The sequence below is a fragment of the Pygocentrus nattereri genome, chromosome 13 (genome assembly GCF_015220715.1).
Source record: "Pygocentrus nattereri isolate fPygNat1 chromosome 13, fPygNat1.pri, whole genome shotgun sequence".
Taxonomy (NCBI): Eukaryota; Metazoa; Chordata; class Actinopteri; order Characiformes; family Serrasalmidae; genus Pygocentrus; species Pygocentrus nattereri.
In genome coordinates this window covers 40,797,293-40,821,810 of record NC_051223.1, presented here as the reverse complement: position 1 = coordinate 40,821,810, position 24,518 = coordinate 40,797,293, and the positions used below count along the sequence as shown (strand labels likewise).

The 24,518-nt window shown below is 45.2% G+C and overlaps 1 protein-coding gene across 8 annotated transcripts; it reads left to right on the top strand.

The window, feature by feature from the left end:
* Window positions 1-4,213: 4,213 nt before the first annotated feature.
* Window positions 4,214-24,083, top strand: LOC108443319 (transmembrane protein 150A-like). 8 transcript variants are annotated; one of them, XR_001859124.2, is made up of 7 exons: window positions 4,214-4,565; window positions 6,285-6,332; window positions 9,906-9,992; window positions 12,891-12,958; window positions 15,196-15,323; window positions 15,831-15,914; window positions 22,490-22,620. XR_001859124.2 is itself a non-coding variant. In XM_017723893.2 (7 exons), the coding sequence occupies exons 2-7, from the start codon at window positions 6,385-6,387 to the stop codon at window positions 23,871-23,873; spliced, it is 750 nt and encodes a 249-aa protein (XP_017579382.1). In that variant the 5' UTR covers window positions 4,219-4,451; window positions 6,285-6,384; the 3' UTR covers window positions 23,874-24,083. The 8 variants fall into 8 exon arrangements, 7 of the variants coding, with proteins under 7 accessions (XP_017579386.1, XP_017579382.1, XP_017579384.1 ...); XM_017723893.2 differs by lacking the exon at window positions 15,831-15,914 and adding an exon at window positions 23,668-24,083 and having other exon boundaries at window positions 4,219-4,451; window positions 6,285-6,467; window positions 22,490-22,667; XM_017723894.2 differs by lacking the exon at window positions 15,831-15,914 and adding an exon at window positions 23,668-24,083 and having other exon boundaries at window positions 4,220-4,451; window positions 22,490-22,667.
* The last annotated feature ends 435 nt before the right edge of the window (window positions 24,084-24,518 follow it).

The window sequence follows — 24,518 nt, the reverse complement described above, 5'->3', positions numbered from 1 at the left end:
AACAATCAAACATCAAAGACCAGTTCTAGACTAAGGAAAACACAGAGCGACTTACAATTTGATCATTTTACACAGGAAGGCCAAGGTGGTATTAGGAGTCTTGCCCAAGGACTCTTATTGGTATAGTGTAGGGTGTTTGCCCAGGTGGGGCTTGAACTCCAGTCTACAGCATAGAAGGCAGAGGTGTTACCCACTACACTAACCATTGTGGTAACAATCAGGGGTGGAGTCAGACAACAAGGGGGCTGGACTGAACCAAAACAAACGCACATGCATGAACAAGTAATATAAAAGCACATGGACAGGACTGGGAGGGGCCAATCGTGAGGACTCAGAGGTAGATGGGCTCACACATACGACTGTACGTTTATGTCTATTTATCTAGAATGTTTTTCAGTGACGTGTTTTAAATATAAATACATGCAAAAGCCACCTGCGCACTGTACGTCAGTGTAAGTGCGCATTAGTACTGCGCTCTTTAAAAAAGTCCTTCAAGGGTTCTTGCCAAGGCAAGGTGAGTTAATTTCTACAGAACCAAACGCTGCTGTCATTCAAAGTGCTTTAAAAATGAGAAAATACAGAGTCAGAGTTGGTGAAAAACAGTAAAGTAAGCACAAACAGAAAAATATCATTAATAACAATTAAAAGATGATTAAAACTAATTTAATCAGTAAATTAAAATTAAATTACATTAGGTTTTTTGAATATTTGTGGTTCTTTATAGCCATAAAGAACCCCTGAAGAACCGTCTTTTTTAAGTGTGTATATTAGTACTTCATTAGTCTGTCCTGTATGTAATAAGTAATTGTAAAAAACTGAAAAATGATGAATGAGTGTTGTGGTCAGTGTGAAAGTGCTGCCATCTGCTGTTCGAAGAACTGCAGAACACCTTTCCTCTGAGCTTTAAGATGGACCGGCCAGGCTGAACAGACGATATACTAGTTTGAAGCGCGTTTTACAACTGATGTTGTCACAAAGCAGCTCCACAGAATTCCATTAAAGACAGTTTTAACATGTAAAGTAAGATAGAGCTATTGATGGACGGCTGACTGTCGAGCTCTCCTGCTGATGGACGGCTGACTGTCGAGCTCTCCTGCTGATGGACGGCTGACTGTCGAGCTCTCCTGCTGATGGACGGCTGACTGTCGAGCTCTCCTGCTGACGGACGGCTGACTGTCGAGCTCTCCTGCTGACGGACGGCTGACTGTCGAGCTCTCCTGCTGACGGACGGCTGACTGTCGAGCTCTCCTGCTGATGGACGGCTGACTGTCGAGCTCTCCTGCTGATGGACGGCTGACTGTCGAGCTCTCCTGCTGATGGACGGCTGACTGTCGAGCTCTCCTGCTGATAGACGGCTGACTGTCGAGCTCTCCTGCTGAAGGACGGCTGACTGTCGAGCTCTCCTGCTGACGGACGGCTGACTGTCGAGCTCTCCTGCTGAAGGACGGCTGACTGTCGAGCTCTCCTGCTGATGGACGGCTGACTGTCGAGCTCTCCTGCTGATGGACGGCTGACTGTCGAGCTCTCCTGCTGAAGGACGGCTGACTGTCGAGCTCTCCTGCTGATGGACGGCTGACTGTCGAGCTCTCCTGCTGATTGACGGCTGACTGTCGAGCTCTCCTGCTGATGGACGGCTGACTGTCGAGCTCTCCTGCTGATTGACGGCAGACTGTCGAGCTCTCCTGCTGATGGACGGCTGACTGTCGAGCTCTCCTGCTGAAGGACGGCTGACTGTCGAGCTCTCCTGCTGATGGACGGCTGACTGTCGAGCTCTCCTGCTGATGGACGGCTGACTGTCGAGCTCTCCTGCTGATGGACGGCTGACTGTCGAGCTCTCCTGCTGAAGGACGGCTGACTGTCGAGCTCTCCTGCTGAAGGACGGCTGACTGTCGAGCTCTCCTGCTGATGGACGGCTGACTGTCGAGCTCTCCTGCTGATGGACGGCTGACTGTCGAGCTCTCCTGCTGATGGACGGCTGACTGTCGAGCTCTCCTGCTGAAGGACGGCTGACTGTCGAGCTCTCCTGCTGATGGACGGCTGACTGTCAAGCCCTCCTGCTCTTGGATGGCTGACTGTCGAGCTCTCCTGCTGATGGACGGCTGACTGTCGAGCTCTCCTGCTGAAGGACGGCTGACTGTCGAGCTCTCCTGCTGAAGGACGGCTGACTGTCGAGTTCTCCTGCTGATGGACGGCTGACTGTCGAGCTCTCCTGCTGAAGGACGGCTGACTGTCGAGCTCTCCTGCTGAAGGATGGCTGACTGTCGAGCTCTCCTGCTGAAGGACGGCTGACTGTCGAGCTCTCCTGCTGAAGGACGGCTGACTGTCGAGCTCTCCTGCTGAAGGACGGCTGACTGTCGAGCTCTCCTGCTGAAGGATGTCTGACTGTCGAGCTCTCCTGCTGAAGGACGACTGACTGTCGAGACCTCCTGCTGCCCACTTCAGACCAGCTGTCCATGCCCCAGCTGCTGCCACCTGCCTTGGACTAGCTGCCCACCCTACACTGATGTTCTCATAGACTCCCAGCTATTACTACTACTAATACTACTGCTATTAATATTAGTAGTATAATAACTCTGTAGGTAGTCTGACCAGAGGAGGACGGGTCCCCCCTGGTGAGCCTGGTTCCTCCCAAGGTTTCTTCCTCAGCTCTGAGGGAGGTTCTCCTTGCCATCGTCATCCCTGGCTTGCTCACCTGGGGGTTTACATTCTTGTTAAAACTCTGTCTTAACTGGAATTCTGTGAACGACATCAGTTGTGAAAGCGCCACAAATAAACTTGATTTGATTTGACTGATGCAAACAGTATTTCTTTTTTCTCTGTCAGCCTTTAAATTTTAATTAAATATTTTAACACACTTTTTCTGTTTATTTGCTGAATTTAACGTATTGTGAGGGACACTAAACATAAAATGTGGCTTGTGCAAAAGTTATGGCACATTATATATTTTTTATTTGTTCCAAAATATTAGATTTAGCAAATAAGTAAACATAGTGCACTAAACATTTGCAGAAAAAGAGCAATACTGAAGTTTGTTCCAGGTAATAGATGTGTTTACTCATTTTCGTATACATCAAGACACGTAATGTGTTAGTATTGGATGGTAACTGTAAGTACTGGGTTTATAGAAATAGAGCTTCAGAAATGGATACACTAGCACACTGGATGGACAGACAATGGATTGTTCATTACTGATAGATATGTATCTATAATGATTCATTTAAATTTAAATAGAAATTTCCCGGATGGTCTAATTTCTTTAAGTTATTGTAGATATTAAAAGGCAGCCAGTGTGAAAGCATTAAATATGAAGTGTGTATTGAGAGGCCCAGATGTTCCTGATGAGATTTGGCCTGAATGAAAGAAGCATCGCAGCAGTGCGGGGCTTCTTTATTTGACTGGCAGAGGGGAACGTCACAGATTTTTCAAAATTCCTGTGTAATTAACTGGTTTAGATGTAATCAGACTCGTTCAGAGCGGTTTGGTGTGAAACTCTCTGTTCTAGATAAACTGACCGAGTCAGAACCGTTCACAGTGGTGGTGATAGGAACCAGACGTCCCTCTAAAAGCTCCTCCCTGAAAGTTCCTACATGAACTGGATATGATTTCACTGATGTCTGAGATGTTTGACAGTAGTTCTTAGATACAGCTTTGGCCTACTTTTCAAATCTGTTCATGGTTGGAGGGATATATGCAGGGTGTTATAAGGCCAAATAGTCCCCAAAGAAAACTCATTATTCCAGATTTTCCACTGTTTTCCATCATCAACATTCCATATAAGCTCAGAAGACTCGTGTAGGTTCTCTGGAGCTTCTGGATGGTGAATAAAGTGTCTATATCTGTGTTGTAGTCATGGCGACGCCTGGTTCCCATCACCACCACTGTAAAGACATCTGGATTTTGAAAAAGCAGTGGTGTTCCCCTTTAAACGTGGAAGCACAGCAACCTGATCTCTCTCTTGTTTCTGGAACATTGACTGAAATCTGCTCGTCATTCTTGGGGCTTGATTTTGTTTTCTCCAGATGTTTTGGCGCTAGTTGGCCTGTGGAAGCTGCGCTGATTGGATAAGCGCTGAGACATAAACTCTGGCGATTATTATAACGAGTAAACTGGCTCTGCTGAAATGTGACACTAGTGGCTTAAAGGGAGGGTTAATGCAACATCTGGTTTCATGGGAACTGAGGAAGGAGGAGCCTTACAAGACAAAAACATAGTAGCAACAACTGAGTTACTGCAGCCAACACCGGAGGATCTGCAGATACCTGATAGAGTCTATGAAGGGATCAGTCACTGAACGATGAGGTCATTATGTGGATGTAACCTGGCTGTGCACTGACCATGAGTGACCGTTGGCCTGTTGCTTTTGTGTGACGACCAGGGAATGACTGAACAGAGCAGAGCTGGACTGTGCTTGATTTTATCTTCGTTTGCGATGTCATGAGACGAGAAGAGAAGTAGGTTTTATTAATTTTTAACTGTTTTTTTTTTTTTTTTTTGGAGAAGATGTCACTTTGGGCACTTTTACCTGCCAGCCTTTCTATCGGCACCATTTCTGGTGCTTGGATTATGTGAGTATCAGTGAAAGTAATGAGATAAATGCACATGCTTTTATATATATATATAATATATAATATCGCTGTTGTCGAAAGAAAACCTTGTAGGTCCAAAATGAGAACTTTACAGCTGAAGGAAAAAACCTACTTTGCTTTTAATGTAAGTCAATGGAACTGGACATTTTTCCAAGTCATTTTGGGTCGTTTCTTTTGCTCCATTTATCATGAAATTTACATACAATGTATAGGACCATGAGTATTATCAAATTATGTCAAAAACTGAAAATCTCCAAAAATGGAGATACGAGGTTTTGTTCTGACAAGAGCGCTATATATAAAAACTGATCAGGCATAATATTTTCATCCTTGTTTTGTCATTGTTTCTCTGATACTCTGTTACCCTGTTCTTCAGTGGTCAGGACCCCCATGGACCCTCACAGAGCAGGTACTGTTTGGGTGGTGGATCATTCTCAGCACTGCAGTAACACTGACGTGGTGGTGGTGTGTTAGTGTGTGTTGTGCTGGTACGAGTGGATCAGACACAGCAGTGCTGCTGGAGTTTTTAAACACTGTGTCCACTCACTGTCCACTCTATTAGACACTCCTACCTTGTCGGTCCACCTTGTAGATGTAAAGTCAGAGACGACAGCTCATCTGCTGCTGCACAGTTTGTGGTGGTCATCCTCTAGTCCTTCATCAGTGGTCACAGGACGCTGCCCACAGGACGCTGCCCACAGGACGCTGCTGGCTGGATATTTTTGGTTGGTGGACTATTCTCAGTCCAGCAGCGACACTGAGGTGTTTAAAAACTCCAGCAGCACTGCTGTGTCTGATCCACTCGCACCAGCACAACGCACACTAACACACCACCACCACGTCAGTGTGACTGCAGTGCTGAGAATGACCCACCACCCAAACAGTACCTGCTCTGTGAGGGTCCATGGGGGTCCTGAGCACTGAAGAACAGGGTAACAGAGTATCAGAGAAACAGATGGACTACAGTCTGTAACTGCAGAACTACTGAGTGCAGCTATACGGTCAGTGGAGCTGATGAAGTGGACAGTGAGCGTAGAAACGAGGAGGTGGTCATGATGTTACGCCTGATTGGTGTATTTCAGCACAGACTGCAAATGTATTTGAAATTTATAAAAATGATCATATATTTCTTGTCCCTTTGGTCCAAAAGGTGGTAGAAACACCTGAAAGCTGTAGCCTTTGGCTTTGTTCTCAACTCAGGGCTGTTTTTTGTGTTATTCTTTAATTTTATTTGCAAAGAGAAATGACAAAATTTAAAAGAGCTTTCTGTATGATGTGTTGAGTTTCGGCAAACTGGCAGAGAAAACATGCCGGAGGTCCCCAGATGTTTGCCAGGCGTTGTAATTAACAGTGAGCTGAGTCAGGTGAGTTTGAGCAAGGAGAGTTAACTCTGAGAAAATGTTGGCTTCAGTCTTCCAGCTCATGAAAGTGTGCAGGTGAGCAGAGCTTCATTAGCTTCTCCATGAACTGAAGCCAAAAGATCTCTCACTCATTGCACCAGGATTGAAAGTCTTCACTCTGTCTGTCGTGGATCTCTCTTAATGTTTTACTCGACGTCCGTGGACGTCTCTTATTGTGGCGTTTTCTCATTTTTAATGGGTCGGTCGTGAGAACGGTCAGATTTTGTGTGCTATTCTCTTCTCTCTCTCCTTCACACACACACTTCATCCCACTTTTTCCTTCTTTCCTTCTTTCCAGATATGCTATGGCACTCTACAACCACCACGTCTGTCCTGTGAATAACTGGTAAAGCGCTCTAACCTCGGTCACTTCTGCATACAGTTCAACCTCCACAAACATGTCGCTGTTGTCGGAAGAAAACTTCGTATCTCCAAAATCGGGACTTTACAGGAGAAGGAAAAAACCTGCTTTACTTTCAATGTAAGTCAATGGAACCAAAATTTTTTCCAAGTCATTTTGGGATGTTTGTTTTGGTCCCTACATCATGACATTTACACCCAATATAAAGGGCAACAGGCTATTTTAAATTATGTCAAAAACTGAAAAACGACAAAAATGAAGATACGAGGTTTTGTTCCGACAACATCAATATACAAATGACATAAAGTGCGGTGTAAAAGTCACACAGCGCCATTCATGTGTTTAATTTCCAGTCAAAACAGCCATTAGGTGCAAGTTATTCAGTTTTCAGGTGAGATTTCTGAGATAATCCACATGCATAATGAAGGAGAGAATTTAAGGAAATTTTGAGTTTCCAGAACTAGAGTTCAAAAACTGGTCCAGAGAAAACGAGGCTCCTAACAACCACCTGGAAGAGCTGGTCGACCCCAAAACTGCCCCCATCAGATAAACAGCACTGAAAGCTTTGATCTCTGAGAGAGAAGAGAAGATCAAGCTGCTTCAGATCTGAAAACATCCACAGGTGTTTCTGTCCATCCTTCCACTTGAGGAGACCACTCAGCGCTGTGGGTCTGAAAGGACGTGTAGCTGTTCAAGAAGAACCTCACTGAGAAAAGGAGACGGACACATCAAACAAAGAAGCTGGACGATGGACTGACCGCCCCAGAGTCCAGACCTCAGCACCACTGAATGGGTTTGATCATCAACCAGCTTCTCAGACTGAGCTTTGGAGGCGTGTCTGCAGGTTCTTTGAGGAGCTGAAAGTGAGGCTCCTGAGAAGAACGGAAGCTGGAATGAAGGGAGGGACTCACTGACTGACCAGCTGAGAGGAGATTTAGTGTTAAATGTGTTTTTTGCTTCTTCTTGTTACACTTTCAGAAATAAAGGTTCTAGACTGTCTCTGGGTCAGTTCCCCTCTCATCACTGGGGTGGTTCCCTCAAGGCTCCATCTCAGTACCTTTAGTCAGGGAACATAACTGAACCATAATCCACTGAAACAAATCCACTGAAATGATCTGTTCTAAGCTGGACTGACTCCACACACCCTGCCTCGCCTCGCCTCCAGGCTTTTACTCTACTGCTCTGTTTTAAAACATTCGGTTATGAAAAGGAACAAATACCAACTTTTCACCTGGAGGAACTGATTTAAGCTCCACAATCAGACCTTAGAACCACTGTAGAACCTCTGAGGGAACATCTACACTGTTGAACCAAAAATGTACCTGAATAGAACCTTCATTTCTAAGAGTGCAGTGAAAACCAAATTATTCATTCGTCAAATTCTGTTCTTCAGTGGTCAGGACCCCCATGGACCCTCACAGAGCAGGTGCTATTTGGGTGGTGGGTCATTCTCAGCACTGCAGTAACACTGACGTGGTGGTGGTGTGTTAGTGTGTGTTGTGCTGGTCTGAGTGGATCAGACACAGCAGTGCTGCTGGAGTTTTTAAACACCTCAGTGTCGCTACTGGACTGAGAATAGTCCACCAACCAAAAATATCCAGCCAACAGTGTCCTGTGGGCAGCATCCTGTGGGCAGTGTCCTGTGGGCAGCGTCCTGTGGGCAGCATCCTGTGGGCAGTGTCCTGTGACCACTGATGAAGGACTAGAGGATGACCAACACAAACTGTGCAGCAGCAGATGAGCTGTCGTCTCTGACTTTACATCTACAAGGTGGACCGACAAGGTAGGAGTGTCTAATAGAGTGGACAGTGAGTGGACACAGTGTTTAAAAACTCCAGCAGCACTGCTGTGTCTGATCCACTCAGACCAGTGCAACACACACACCCTTGGAGAAGACCACCCGGCTGGTAGCTCCCAGGTTATTTGAGACCTTGATCCAAGCCAAATATACAAAAAATGTTATGCAAGTTTTGCCGTCATGGTTGAAGCGGCGTTGATGTAAAACAGTTAAAGTGTCACTGTTTAAGCCGTCATGAACTTTCCTGCCAAAACGGCTGAACATCATCACGTCTGTTTGTATTAACATTTTCTGGCTACACAGCAAAGAAATCTGCTTTGGAACACAGAAACTGTTTGGTGTTTAATCAGCTTATCTTTACACCGTCACTAAAAGCAATAACGTGTGTTTTTCATTTTGTTTGTGTAGCTGTGAAACCCGTCCTTATGAAATCACTGTTTAATCAGAGGCGGATTCACTCGCACGCAAACCAGTCCGAGTCCTGACAGAGTTTTATCAGAAGAAAAAACACAGGCTCCACAAACAGGACGCACAACTTACCGGAGTAATCACTGATGTTATTTTTCCTGTCTTCCCTTTTATTTTAAAGTAATTCTCTTTTAACAATTGTGAGTAATAAATGGGCACAAGACGTCTGAGAGTTTGCACCTTTGTGCAATAATAATAATAACGATAAATAAAACCAGTTCACTCTGTTTGGAGCAGCAAAGCCCAATGACACTTCACACAAAGACAGCAAAGCAAATTTCACTGAAAATGAAGATTAGTGACGAAAGTTTTGAATTTTTTTGCTCAAATAAACAAAAACAGTAGCGGCCAATTTTAAAATGTAATCATAAAAATAAAAGGCAAGCTAAATTAAAAAGCTGTGACTTGGAATGTCCCTGGCTCCGCCCACTCTCCGCCTCTCACACACACAAGCACACACACCTGCGGCTCCTTTTGGACTCATTAAAGCTGCTTTTTAAACCCCTTTGTTTTTAAACCCCTTTGTTTTAAACCCCTTTGTTAAACCTGTGAGTTCTGAGGCTGCTTGATTTTTCCTGTTTTTAACTCTTTGGTTTTTGTTATGGATCTGTCTGTTTTACTGCCTGCCTGAATATTGACCCCCTACTTGCTACAACCTTGAGTATCTGAATGTTCCTAAAAAGGCACTTTGCAATTGCAGCCGGACTCAGGTGGTGGTTGTTGCGGTTGTGAAGCGAGCGTAACCTTTGCAGCAAGTTATTACAACAAAATAACGTTCTCTGTTAAATGTATGTGCACTTACTTTGCATTTGGTAGTTTGGGGACCCTTCCAGCTGTAAACTCTCAAAACCTGTTAGGCCTTAAATGACTCTGTGGACATTAATTGATACTTTAGGACTGGATAGAGTGGTCAAGAATCCTCATTAAGGTGGTCCTCCCTCTCCACCATCACTCAGCCCAGCGTTAGCCAGCCTGTGATGTAACAGATTTGGCGGTTCACCTGGGCAGGTAGCAGTTAACGTGCAGCAGCAGTTTGAAAAGCTGCGCGTTTTCACCTTCGGCATTGAAGCCTGAAAGCTGATGATGGCAGATGGAATTAGCAACAACTAAACTGAGGACTAATTGGCTTAATTGGGGAGAAAACTGGGGACACGTGTGGAATTGGGTTCACAAGGCCTCTCAGCGTTTTCAGGAGGCCGTTATCTGCAGATCTGAAATAACATCTTGGAAAGTAAACAGACGTGTGTGTTTATATGTGTGTTCATGTACATGCGTGTGCTTGTTCACTGTAGGACGTATAACTCGTCGTGTGAGGAGCGTCTGGCGGTGCAGACTGGCCCTTTTCTCTGCTGCACACTGGACAATATACCACTCATCAGGTCAGTATTGTACAGTTTACTCTTGCATGACCACATTTTCGCTTATTTCATCATTACATAACATCCTACAGCGTAGCTCCAGGCAACACTGAGACAATAGATAAGCACCCCCCCCCACCCCCCCACCCCCCCCGGAGCCCACCCACACCCAGAGGAACTCCACTCTGTGGAAAAAGAAACAAAATGACAAAAGTTCTGTGGATGTTTCTGTTGAATTCGTTCAAAGTCTGAGTTCAAAAACCTTTGTAGGCTTTTAAAGCTGGAGTAAGTGGCCCGGAAGGCTAAGCCTGTTTTTGGGGAAAAATCCAACCAAAAAAATACCCACCCCCTACTTACAGCCCTCCTGCCACAACCCAGAACATGTGGACGCACACAGCCTACAGTGCAGGCATCCTTGAGGATATACACCTGCAGTGTAGCTAACATTAGTGCTGGACTAATACAGAAAGTAGCTATGTAGAATACATAATTCAGGAAAATAACACATTCCCCTCTGAACATCGCAAACCAGATAATTACCAGTCCAACAGAAAAACGACAACCTTGGTGGTGTTTTCCTGGCTTTTCAGCTCCCTCAGATTTCACCACCGTTGGAAAGCCACACCGATGGTCTTTCTTTTCTTTTTTCCTGTAGCAGTGTGACTTGTAGGTACTTACATAACTTTCTTTGCCAGTCTGGTGAGCCCAGCTCGCTATCTTTCAGTTGTGTGTGTGTGTGTGGAACAAAAGAAGGTCATGAAGTGATGGGTAAACAAACTGGTCAGACATCTAATATTTATTTATTTTTGGTCCAAATTAAATGACTGGACAAGTTTGTTAGTCTTGTGGTCTCACCCACAGATTTTTTTCTTTGTATTGCAGAGAATTTACTTACTTTATTGCTATCAGGATGTAAAGAGTATTTCAAGAAATATAAGAAATGTTTCTAAAGCAAATCTACTCCACCTTTCACCGACTTGGAGTTTAGACTGAAATCCTTTTGCTTTGAGTGACTCTGTACCTTAATTCTGTTTTTCATTCAAATGAATGAATAAACGTTCCATTTTGTCACTACCAAAATAATCATAACCCCACCAAAACTTTGCTGGCTGTTTTTGCTGGTGACAATTTTAGCTCATTTTGAGCAGAACTCAAACGCAGCCAGTACATGACCACCAAACACAGCTTCGAACAGCTGGAACACAAAAAAAATCACATTTTCAAATAAAACACAAAAAATACTTAATTGCAGAAAATGTTTCAGTGGTGTCGTTTCTTAATGTTCCACACTGGTTTTCAGATTTTCAGACATTTGCTTCAAAACAATGGGCTCCCTCTGCTCACCCTGTGGCCATGAGGGACGGGGATGCAGCCTCACTACCTGCTCTGAAATGCAGGGGCTGAAATAAAGCTCCGCTCAGCGTCCATAGCGACCTGAAAATGGGATGAGCATTTTTTGGATATTAAAAATTAAACTCAGGAAAAGTCTTTACACTTCAATTTAAAGGCAATCAAAAAGATCTTAAAAAAACTTTGACAAAACTATTTTCCCAAGTGCAGATGTAGGGTTTGATCCAGGGTTTGAGATGATAAACAATGAATTTATATATATTTAGCATATTAGTATGTCCTGCTACTGTTTCCTGTTACTATGCATAGACCAGACCACGAGCTTTCCATTTAAAATATCTAACATCTTTTTATATATATATATATATATATATATATATATATATATATATATTTTTTTTTTTTTTTTTTTTTTTTTTTTTTTTTTTCAATTAATAGTAATTTTTTTTTTTTTTTTTTTTTTGCTGTGGGACCACAGGTGGAACTAATTGGTCCATACATGGTCAGTGCTTTGTCACAACTTTAACACTTGTTTTGATAAAAGCTTATGCCTGCATATAGAAACACATGTAGTACCTAAACCCTTCCGCAATGAGCTTTAAGTTCCACGGGGGCAGGTAACTGTAATTGCCTCCTGCAACAGCAGAGACCAGAGAGGTCGGCGCTCTGCACGGGTGGTGGCGACCGGTCGGCGCTCTGCACGGGTGGTGGCGACCGGTCGGCGCTCTGCACGGGTGGTGGCGACCGGTCGGCGCTCTGCACGGGTGGTGGCGACCGGTCGGCGCTCTGCACGGGTGGTGGCGACCGGTCGGCGCTCTGCACGGGTGGTGGCGACCGGTCAGCGCTCTGCACCTTTTGCTACCCCCTTTTACGGGGATTTGTGATGTTTTCTAAATGAAACCTGAACATTTACACCTTGTAAAAGTCGTTTCCTGGGTTTTATCTGAAGCTTGTAACGGACATCAACACACATCTGAGCTGCCGCCACCGTTTTCCTTTCCTAACAACTAACCCAAACCTGCTTCGACCTCAGCTCATGTTCCCAGGCAGTGATGTGTCTAGAACTTCCAGAACTTATGAATTGGTTCCGTTTTGAATTAAAGCATGACCGGTTGATTGCCGTCACTTCCTCACAGCTCACTTGGCTGTCTCTGTCTACATACCACCAAGAAAACAATTCTGACTGGAAACTTTTCCGGAGAGTGTTTGGAGATTTTAGCCATTTTTTCCAAACAAAACAAAAAAAGCAATGAAATGAGATATTCCTGCTATACTTAGATTTGAACTTAAAGCATGATTATTCTATTAAATAAAACTGAATTAAAAAGTACAGATGTGTTTTTGAAGTCCTGGAAATGATGAAGCCATCTCTGAAGGCCTATAAGACCCTGAGGGTTCCCTCTGGTCTGGATGTCTGTGTGTGCGCAGGCATCTGTGCTGGGATGTTTAAGGAAGGGGTGCCGGCAGTGAATTTTGTTCTGGTCCATAAGTAGATCAAACATTTCATTTTCAGCCGGGAATACTCTTTGGTTAAATCTTCTCCCTTTTTTTCTGTCTTGCTTACTGCAGTAAATGTGGTGCTCTTCCTCCTGAGAGTTGCTGGTTCAGTCTCATCTGCAGTATTGGATCCTTTATGGGTGAGTGGAGGCAGATTCTGTTCAGTTTATTTTCCATATTTAATTCTTCACCGTAGAGTTATGCCTGCCAGCCGGCGCTCGGTGGCAGCGCGGCCCGCCAGCCAGCACACAGTAGCAGCAGCGGCCCACCAGCCGGCTGTGCAGTCATAATTGGGACGTTTCTTGATTGGACTGTTAGATCAGTGTGGGTGAGGTTCAGAGGCAGTGCAGTCCAGCACTAAACGTCTAACAAGTTGTCCCCAGATGTCTTCATTACGAGATCACGTCCAGCCCACCAAGACTAGTCCCCCCGGACTGAGAACCGTTCTGTCAGATGACCTGGTTGTGGGTTGGGATGCTGTGAGAGCACTGCGAGTGCCAGTGACCACAGAGAGAAGGAAAGGGAATGAAAATGCCAGTATTATTGTCCTTCATTGGCAACTTGGCATGTATGAAAGACGGCTGAACTGACATGAGAAGCAGGGGAGAGGACAGGCATTCCAGGGAGAGAGGAGGATTAGAAAGTCGGAGAAGAGAGTGTAGTAAAATAGCTCTAACAGCAGACCCCAGAGTCCCAGTGGGAAAATGTAGGCAGTGGCGTTTAAATTTGAGATTTTTGTAGGAAAAGAGGGAAGCTCACATTCTGATGGAATTCCTTGTGTTTTAAGGATGGAATAATGGAAACAAGTTCTAAAGCTGGGAAAACTTTTCCCTCCTCAAATCTTCACATCAAATAAAACAGCAGTAGATAACTACGGACCCCCTGAGGACATGGGGTAAAACTGAAAATTATTTTGAGGGAATGTTTTCCAGTTTGCACACATTGTCCTTTCCTTTGGCCATCATTTCTTAATTCCCATTAAAAATTCCTTCTTTCTCTCTCGATACAGGCAGTTTCAACTGTCCTGTGCAGAAACGGGTTAATGGGTTTTCATGTGCCTAGGTTTGTGATGGCTACAGATGTGCTCTTTAGGTGTGATATTCGTGCCTGATGAGGACACTATCTTACTTTCCACAGCGGGGCTTTTACTTTTCCTCGCACGTCAAGCTGCAGTGTTGGGGGCTGTCACACAATCACAGGGAGAAATGTTAAGCATCAATATTTTAACATCCTCAAATTAATGACCTGTATCTACTATAAAGAATTGTTGATCGTGAGATGCCATGAATGAAAAAACATGCGTGGAAACTGCAAAACGTTCCCTTAAAATAACCCTTTTTACCCCATAGACTGAAGAACCCAAGTCTAAAAATACGTTTATTAGCCATTTGTATTGAAACTCTAACCTTCTCCTCACTGGCCACTTTATCAGAAACACCTACCTTGTGCTTCCACTCACTGGCCACTTTATTAGAAACACCTACCCTGTGCTTCCACTCACTGGCCACTTTATCAGAAACACCTACCTTGTGCTTCCACTCACTGGCCACTTTATTAGAAACACCTACCTTGTGCTTCCACTCACTGGCCACTTTATTAGAAACCCCTACCTTGTGCTTCCACTCACTGGCCACTTTATTAGAAACACCTACCTTGTGCTTCCACTCACTGGCCACTTTATTAGAAACACCTACCTTGTGCTTCCACTCACTGGCCACTTTATTAGAAACACCTACCTTGTGCTTCCACTCACTGGCCACTTTATTAGAAACACCTACCTTGTGCTTCCACTCACTGGCCACTTTATTAGAAACCCCTACCTTGTGCTTCCACTCACTGGCCACTTTATTAGAAACACCTACCTTGTGCTTCCACTCACTGGCCACTTTATTAGAAACACCCACCTTGTGCTTCAACTCACTGGCCACTTTATTAGAAACACCTACCTTGTGCTTCCACTCACTGGCCACTTTATTAGAAACACCTACCTTGTGCTTCCACTCACTGGCCACTTTATTAGAAACACCTACCTTGTGCTTCCACTCACTGGCCACTTTATTAGAAACATCTACCTTGTGCTTCCACTCACTGGCCTCTTTATTAGAAACACTTCGTGCAGACACACTGTTGATGGGTTTTTACACGTCAGTGTCACTGCTGTGCTGAGAATTTCCTCCATCCAAAACTTTCTAGCCGAAGGCCGCCCTGTGGTCAGAAACTGGCCGATGAGTGAGTTAGAAGGTGGCTAGTCTGTATTTGTACATGTGTATAGTAAAGCGATGAGGTAGCTGTGTCTAATAAAGTGGACTTTGAGTGAAAGGGAATGATCAATGTTTTACTGATGAAGGCAACTGATCAGTTTCTGTCTGTCTTCCAGTGATGCTGATTGGTCTGCTCCGCTACGCTCAGGTGATCCACAGACAGCAGAACAGTCCATTGAATATGCTGGGCCTTTGCACTGGCTGGCTTTGTGCTGCAGGGCTCACTGTAGTGGGTAACTTCCAGGTAAAATAACCCAGTTTACTGAGTTTCAGCTTAGTTTGAGCTTATTTTTCCTGCTTACACAGTAGTGAATGATCAAGCACATTAGTGATTATATTGTGGTTGCACTGTTAGCAGATATAAAATACAATGTGGCAGAAAACACCAATGTTCAGTAGCTCATTTAATTTATCACTAATAAACACCAAGCATCTTGAATGACAACTAACACATCTGCACATTATTAAGCTGACAGCCACAACTTCTTGACCTGAAGGTCTCTCTGGGCCAAGTATGCCCCGTTCCCATGGCAGCACGCCATGCAGCCCCCCTTTCAAAGTTTAGCTGTCCCAGTGACCTCACAGATTTAGACTCCCTGGTCCCAGAGCCCTAGTCTCTCCGGAGAAGGGGTTTTGGAATGTCCTCCGCCCCTCCACACAAACGCACTCCTTAACCACCCTCACTCCCAGTCCCCTTTCAGGGCTGCGTCCTCTCTCTCGGGGAGACTGAGCACTGCGTCTTGCTTTGCAGGTGCAGTGGAACTCCTTGCCTTGGCTATGATGGCTGGAAGGCCAGCCGGTACAGTGTGCAGCACGTGGCGTCCCAGCTCCTCTGGTAGCAAATGCCCCAGTGCTGACTTCCCCTTGCACTGCCTTTTTGAACGTGCCTGCCAAGCCATTGCACTCGGCTCCACTTCCATTCCTCAGAAATCAGCTGCGTATCTTACTTCACCACTTGAAGCGATGCTGGAGGGCTGCGGTCAATGCCGCCAGTCTGCCATGCAGCGCCGATGGCAGGTTCACTCTGTAGTTCTACAGATACAGACTGTAGTCCATCTGTTTCTCTGATACTCTGTTACCCTGTTCTTCAGTGGTCAGGACCCCCATGGACCCTCACAGAGCAGGTACTGTTTGGGTGGTGGGTCATTCTCAGCACTGCAGTGACACTGATGTGGTGGTAGTGTGTTAATGTGTGTTGTGCTGGTCTGAGCGGATCAGACCCAGCAGTGCTGCTGGAGTTTTTAAACCCTGTGTCCACTCACTGTCCACTCTATTAGACACTCCTACCTTGTCGGTCCACCTTGTAGGTGTAAAGTCAGAGACGACAGCTCATCTGCTGCTGCACAGTTTGTGTTGGTCATCTTCTAGTCCTTCATCATTGGTCACAGGATGCTGCCCACAGGACGCTGCCCACAGGACGCTGCCCACAGGACGCTGCCCACAGGACGCTGCCCACAGGACACTGCCCACAGGACGCTGCTGGCTGGATATTTTTGGTTGGTGGACTATTCTCAGTCCAGCAGCAACACTGAGGTGTTTAAAAACTCCAGCAGCACTGCTGTGTCTGATCCACTCAGACCAGCACAACGCACACTAACACACCACCACCACGTCAGTGTTACTGCAGTGCTGAGAATGACCCACCACCCAAACAGTACCTGCTCTGTGAGGGTCCATGGGGGTCCTGACCACTGAAGAACAGGGTAACAGAGTATCAGAGAAACAGATGGACTACAGTCTGTAACTGTAGAACTACAGAGTGCAGCTATACGGTCAGTGGAGCTGATAAAGTGGACAGTGAGCGTAGAAACGAGGAGGTGGTCAGAACGTCACGCCTAATAGGTGTAAATAATACTGAAAATTTAACAGTATAAACATTATAAATAGAAAAGCAAAGAAATCTCTCAAAAATAAATCATTTGAAGTCCTGCCGCTGCTCTACTTGAAGACCAACAGAACTTTCTCATGTGTTCCTCCAAATCAAACATGGGCACGTTTCCAACATGTGATGTTTGCCTTCACTGTGTAAGACTTTCTCAGGTGCTGTTACGATTAACTGCATGTTTGATGGAACCCGTACTCCGGGGCCCCGAGGCTGGACTTTTACTGTGTATTGCTGTTGTATGATCTTTGCTTTGATCATGTCCAGTAAAACAGCTCTTTGCACACCAGGGCCCCTGATGGGTATCTCTCTCCAGTACGCTCGCATTGCATCCGCTGATTGTGTGATAAATCAAAGACATGCTTTGCTGTTTTGATCCTTCTCACTTTCCATCCCACCCTGCAGTCCTGTAGGTGTGGTCCAGTGACTATTATGCAGAAGGTTCTGGTCCTTTTTCTGGTTCTTCATGTCTCTGGATGCTCACATGTACCTGAGGCATCATAGTATAAAGACCAAGTATATAAAAGACAAAAATAAGGAAAAGGAGTCTTCAGTCATGCTCACTTATTGATGCTGGAATGAGTGATGGTTATAAATTCATTCCTCCTTTTTGATGAAAGAGGAATTTACTTTTATTCCGTGTAATTCAGTGGTTGAGGTGTGAACAGAGGTTCAGAGCGGTTTGGTGTGAAACGGCTCAGACGTCTTTACAGTGGTGGTGATGGGAACCAGGTGTCTCCATGACTACAACACAGATATAGACATTTTATTTACCATCCAGAACCACCCGAGAACCCACACGAGTCTTTGGAGTTCATATGGAACGTTGATGATGGGAAATAGTGGAAAATCTGGAATAATATTTCTTTGGGGACTATTTTGTTATACAGTGCCCTACATGTCTCCCTCCACCATGAATGGATTTTAAAAATCAATCTTAGGCAAAACGTTATCTCTAAACTACTGTAAAACAGTGTCAGGCAGTGAATTCAGAGCCATTTCTGTGAGGAGCTTTTAGAGGGGGATGTCTGGTTCCTATCACCACCACTGTGAACGGTTCTGACTCAGTGCGTTTCTCTGGAACAGGGCATTTCACACCAATCCGCTCTGAATGACTTTGTTTTCATCTTATCTATTTAATTATGCAGAAATTTAGAGAACAGAAGCACCCAAAGTCGCATTGTTTACTGAGAAGTGTTTCCTCCATTTAGTTTTTAGTTAGGGAGTTAGTTCATAGGCTTGCTAATGTGGGTCTGGACACTGTTTTCTAAGACATGTTCAAAGGTAGAAGTCACAGCCACCTTGAAGCCTGAATTTTGTCTGGGCTTGTGTCCGTTTTCATAACAGTTTGCCATACGGTGTCGGAAGCCACATAAGCAAGTAGTGTCCTATGCACACACTGCTAATTGGTGGCTATAAGCTACTATTAGCTGCACAACTACCGTATAAAACTAAAGAAGCAAACTTCAGACACAAAACATGTCTCGGCTGATTGGCTACATTTGGGGTGAGAAGTGTGTAAATTACAACCCCATTTCCAAAAAAGTTGGACACTGTGCAAAATGTAAAGTAAAACCAAAATTTAATGATATGCAAATAATTAAAACACGATTTTATTGAAAATAGTATGTAAACATCAAATGTCGAAACCGAGAAATTAAAAAAACATTTTTTTTAAAAATATGTGCATTTCTAAAGTTGGGACGGGGGCACCACAAGGCTGGCAACATATAACGCTAAAAAAAAAAAAAACCTGGTGGTTGCTTGGCAACAGGTCAGTAACATGATTGAGAGGTGGAGTCTTTCAGAAGTAAAGAGGAGGAGGGGTCACCACTCTGTGAAAGACGGCACCATCAAATAGAGCAACAACTCAAGAAGAACGTTCCTCAACATAAAACAGCAAAGAGCTTCTGCTTTCCATCGTCTACGGTGCAGAACATCATTAAAGACTCAGAGAATCTGGAGAAATCTCTGTCTGTGAGGGACGAGGCTGAACACCAGTATCTGCAGGCCGTGATCTTTAGGCCCTCAGGCAGCACTGCATTAAAAACAGACATGATTCTGTAGTGGAAATCACTGCATGGGCTCAGAAACACTTCTGAAAACCACTGTCTGTGAACACAGTTCATCACTGCATCCACAAACGCTGTTAAACTCTAAAACACAAAGAAGAACCCAAATATAAACAGGATCCAGAAACACTGCCACCTTCTCTGGGCCTGAGCTCATTTAAAATGGACTGAGGGGAAGTGGAAAAATGTCATGTGGTCCAACGAATCAACATTTGAAATTCTTTAGGAAATCATGGACGCTGTGTCCTCCGGGCTGAAGACCACTCAGCTTGTTATCAGTGCTCAGTTCTAAAGCCAGTATTCATGATGGTTTAGGGGTCATTAGTGCACATGGTGTGGGTGACCTGCTCATCTGTGAAGGCTCCATTAAAGCTGAATGATATGAACATGTTTTATCAACATCTGCTGCCGTCCAGACGACGTCTTTTTCAGGGAAGGCCTTGATTATTTCAGCAGGACGATGTCAAACCACATTCTGCCTGTATTACAGCAGCACTGCTCTTTATTAAAAGAGTCTGGGCGCTAAACTGACCTACCTGCAGTCCAGACCGGTCACCACTGAGAACATTTGGTACTTTGACATGAAAAATACGACAAATGAGATCCTGAACTAATGATCAGCCGAAATGCAAGAACGAGAAAACATTTCTCTTTCAGAGCTGCAGCAGCATCTCCTCAGTTCCCAAACACTGACAGAGCTGTTAAAGAAGAGGCGATGAAACTCGGTGGTTTTTTGGAAAATGTCTCCAGCTGATTAGGATGACTTGAAAAGCTTGTTCTGAGACCAGTAGGATCTTCATGTGTTTAATTGGAAGCACACAACGCCGTATGGGGTGGGAGGTGTATCTCTCCCTCACTGTTTGTCACAATATCACTTGCTCAGGTTTTAAAAACGTCCTGTAGATTTTATGTATTCTCTCGCTGGGGGTCAAAGCATAACGGGCCTAATCCTCAGCCTTCAGCGTCCAAGTGTGTTTGCAGTTGCTCTAACCGTTCTGTAGAAGTCCCCCACAAAATTCGGACCGCTGGGCTTGGCCTCAGATCTCTCCAGGTGTTGCATTCTTGCTGGTTCTGAGTGCTGTGTAGCTGATCCAAGCCCATTCCTGCTTCTGCGTCCATGCCCCGTACTGTCAGCAAGACGCCTGCAGTGGAATGTTTATTATAAACAGTTGTGGAAGTGAAGCCAGAGCTCCGTCCGTGACGGTCATCGGGTTCACAGACTCCAGTACTGTGGAGCAGTGGCCGTTCTCTGGCAGTGCCCAGCCCTAGCGTGCATCATGGGTGTTTTGGTATGAGAGAGCATTAACCAAGGCTGCTACAAGACTGTACAGAATACTGGGTTTCTTGAAGTTTGTAAAGCAATGCTTAATAAATCTAGACAGTATTCCTACACTAACATTCTGACGTCACATCTTTTTTGTGTATTTTAAGGGGACATATTAGTTTTGTCCGATGCCTTCTAAGCTGTCTGTTCATATTTTATATTCATTTATGTGCTTACAATTTCCTTTGTGTTGACAGAATGAGCTTTGCTTGAAAACTGCTGTACAAAATGAATGGTTTCCTTTTAAATGGACTAAATGTATTATACACCAAACAGGCTGTTCATTAATCTGCTCTCGCCTGAAGTCTGGGTCTAAATTCCCACCTGAAGGTTTCAGAATTCCTGCCTGAAGGGGTCTGAAGGTCTGAATTTCTGCCCACTCCTGCTAAAAGCACTCTGAATTCCCGCCCACTCCCATCTGAAGAGGTCTGACTGCCGGCCCACTCCCACCTGAAGGGCTCTGTATTCTCGTCCACTCCCGCCTGAGGGGGTCAGAATTCCCTCCCGCTCCCGCAAACACTGAAACACTGAAAATTAGTCCTGTGTCACAAGATGATATGCCGGTCCAAACAGGCTGTTCATTAATCTGCAAGATTTCTCTTCATGCGTGCTTCTGCCCGCTCCCGCATGAAGTCTGGGTCTGAATTCCCACCCGCTCCCGCATGAAGTCTGGGTCTGAATTCCCACCCGCTCCCGCATGAAGTCTGGGTCTGAATTCCCGCCCGCTCCCGCCTGAAGGGGTCTGAATTCCCGCCCGCTCCTGCCTGAAGGGGTCTGAATTCTCACCCGCTCCCACCTGAAGGGGTCAGAATTACCGCCCGCTCCCGCCTGAAGGGGTCTGAATTACTGCCCGCTCCCGCCTGAAGGGGTCTGAATTCCCGCCCGCTCCCGCCTGAAAGGGTCTGAATTCCCGCCCGCTCCTGCCTGAAGGGGTCTGAATTCTCACCCGCTCCCACCTGAAGGGGTCAGAATTACCGCCCGCTCCCACCTGAAGGGGTCTGAATTTCTGCCCGCTCCTACCTGAAGGGGTCTGTATTCTCATCCACTCCTGCCTGAAGGGGTCAGAATTCCCGCCCGCTCCGGCGAGCAACACTGAAAATTATTCCTGTGCCGCCAGATATTACACCGGTCCCATGGGAGTCCACGTCAGTGAAGACCTTTAGCTGGATGTGACCTCCCGTTCGAGATTGGTGTTCTGTATGTGCCTTTCCTGATGTGTGTACAGAATCATGGCGTTCCCAGTGTTTCTGCTGCTGGTGCTACAGTGTTTATTAGGCATGTAACGATGCAACATACTGTACTGTACCATGTTGTGTCGCAGTACATTGTATCACAGTGTAAAGCAGCATGTTATACTGAATCTGATTGTGGTATCGTATTGTGTTGTATCTGATTGCGCTGAGTTGTATGCCTGTGTATTGTATCTCACTGTGTTGTGTTGTATCGAATCGCATTGCAGCAGATTGTATTATATCTCCCACAGTCAATCGAGATGTGAATGCAGGATACAACATTTTGTATCCTATATATGTATATAAGCACATTTTGTGTCTACACAGCATTGAGTCATATCAAATGTATGTATTTAGATGTATTAATAAAATAACTACTTGATTATTCATTTATAATGGCATCATGTATTAAAGATGCATTTTAAATATGCTGTTTATTTATTAAGTTTCATTAGTTATAATAGTCTTATTAAATATGTATAAGCATTAAAATACACGTACAGGATGTGCTCACTAAGCTAAAAGGAGCTGCACCAGTTCTCTGTAAACAGGATTTGTCGCTTCTCAAATTAACTGCCGAGAACTGGTGCGGTCAACTCTAAAGGAAGCAGGACACGGCCAGCTTGGCTATAAGAACCTTGCTCCTATGTCTATTTCTGAACATCTGCATTCAGGCTTTGTTCTGTGTGTCACCTGCTCCGTTGCCCCAAGAATAAAAAGACTTTAAAGTGATCCCAGGCTGTTTATTTACACTTACACACTAATTATAAAAGGACTTTATGTTTTTCCCATATTTTTAAAAGCAGTGCAAGTAAGCCGACCCTGTTCATTCGCTCTGCATATATGATCCCGTTCTAAAGCCGTTCTGTAACCCCCCTGATCTCCACGTGTCTGTTCCAGGTTGACTTTCTGAAGGTCCTTCACTATGTGGGTGCTGGGTTGGCGTTCCCCTGCAGCCTGCTCTTCGTGTGCGTCCAGACGGTGCTGACGTACCGACTGGCCAATACACAGAGAGACTTCCACACTGTGCACCTCAGAGTGGCTCTCACCCTGCTCGCTTTGGTCACTCTCGTCCTCAGTATCCTTTACTCTGTGCATACACACTGTTGGAGCAGTTCATGTGTTATAGCTCCCCCTGGTGGGCTGGAATTTGCATACTGGCATTTTTTCCAGTGTCTTTAAAAAGAATTCAGCCCCCTTAATAGTCATCAGATTAGTCTGGATTACAAATTACACAAATTTATAACTAAACTACACCGGTCAGGCATAACATTCTGACCACCTCATTGTCCATCTTATCAGCTCCACTGACCGTATAGCTGCACTCTGTAGTTCTACAGTTACAGACTGTAGTCCATCTGTTTCTCTGATACTCTGTTACCCTGTTCTTCAGTGGTCAGGACCCCCATGGACCCTCATAGAGCAGGTACTATTAGGGTGGTGGGTCATTCTCAGCACTGCAGTGACACTGACGTGGTGGTGGTGTGTTAGTATGTTGTGCTGGTCTGAGTGGATCAGACACAGCAGTGCTGCTGGAGATTTTAAACACTGTGTCCACCCACTGTCCACTCTATTAGACACTCCTACCTTGTCGGTCCACCTTGTTGATGTAAAGTCAGAGACGACAGCTCATCTGCTGCCGCACAGTTTGTGTTGGTCACTGCAGTGCTGAGAATGACCCACCAGCCAAATAGCACCTGCTCTGTGAGGGTCCATGGGGGTCCTGACCACTGAAGAACAGGGTAACAGAGTATCAGAGAAACAGATGGACTACAGTCTGTAAGTGGAGCTGATAAGACGAGGAGGTGGTCAGAATGTTGTGTCTGATTGGTGTATGTTAGGGTTAGGGTTAGTCCTTATATGGATACTCACCTGCAAACACAGCCTGTTATGAATTCACAGTTTTTAAATGTGGGTTTTCAGATGACCTAAGACGTTTCCATAGACCTGTGTACCAAAACAAACTACACATTTAACCTCGATAAACCCTCACAGTCTGGAGTATTATTGCCGTACGTTTTGAAATCTGTAATATCTTTAAAAATGTGGTTGATGATCCTTAACGCTCTGTGTTCTAGGTGGGGTGTTTTTCGTGCAGGAGAGTTTTGCTCTGCAGCACGCGGCTGCGCTCTGCGAGTGGCTTTTCGTCATCGTTATCTTGCTCTTTTACGGCTCGTTCGTCTTTGAGTTCCGCTTCATATCTACGGACACTTTGGTGGTTCTGATCCAGAAAGGAGCAGCACTTCACCTCTGTCAGAATGACTGTAAGCTAGAAAGCGCATAGCTCAACCTCTCCCTCAGCAGCGATAGAGGACTACTCAAGTACACTGACTGCAGAAACTTGGAGGTGAATTAATGAAGTGACCACTCAGTGTCCACTTTATCAGCTCCACTTACTGTATAGCTGCACTCTGTAGTTCTACAGTTACATTCTCAGCACTGCAGTAACGCTGACGTGGTGGTGGTGTGTTAATGTGTGTTGTGCTGGTCTGAGTGGATCAGACACAGCAGTGCTGCTGGAGTTTTTAAACACCTCAGTGTCACTGCTGGACTGAGAATAGTCCACCAACCAAAAACATCCAGCCAGCGTCCTGTGGGCAGCGTCCTGTGACCACTGATGAAGGACTAGAGGATGACCAGCACAAACTGTGCAGCAGCAGATGAGCTGTCGTCTCTGACTTTACATCTACAAGGTGGACCGACAAGGTAGTAGTGTCTAATAGAGTGGACAGTGAGTGGACACAGTGTTTAAAAACTCCAGCAGCACTGCTGTGTCTGATCCACTCACACCATCACAACACACACTAACACACCACCACCAGGTCAGTGTTACTGCAGTGCTGAGAATGACCCAACACCCAGATAGTACCTGCTCTGTGAGGGTCCATGGGGGTCCTGACCACTGAAGAACTGGGTGCCAAAGTATGCA

What these genes read in the sequence shown, in the direction of transcription:
- LOC108443319 (XM_017723891.2), top strand. Translation starts at nt 4,501, where the DNA reads ATGTCACTTTGGGCACTTTTACCTGCCAGCCTTTCTATCGGCACCATT. An exon ending in CAGTATTGGATCCTTTATGG is followed by an intron (nt 12,959 to 15,195) that starts GTGAGTGGAGGC and finishes TCTGTCTTCCAG; the next exon opens with TGATGCTGATTGGTCTGCTC. An exon ending in TTTGGTCACTCTCGTCCTCA is followed by an intron (nt 22,668 to 23,667) that starts GTATCCTTTACT and finishes TCTGTGTTCTAG; the next exon opens with GTGGGGTGTTTTTCGTGCAG.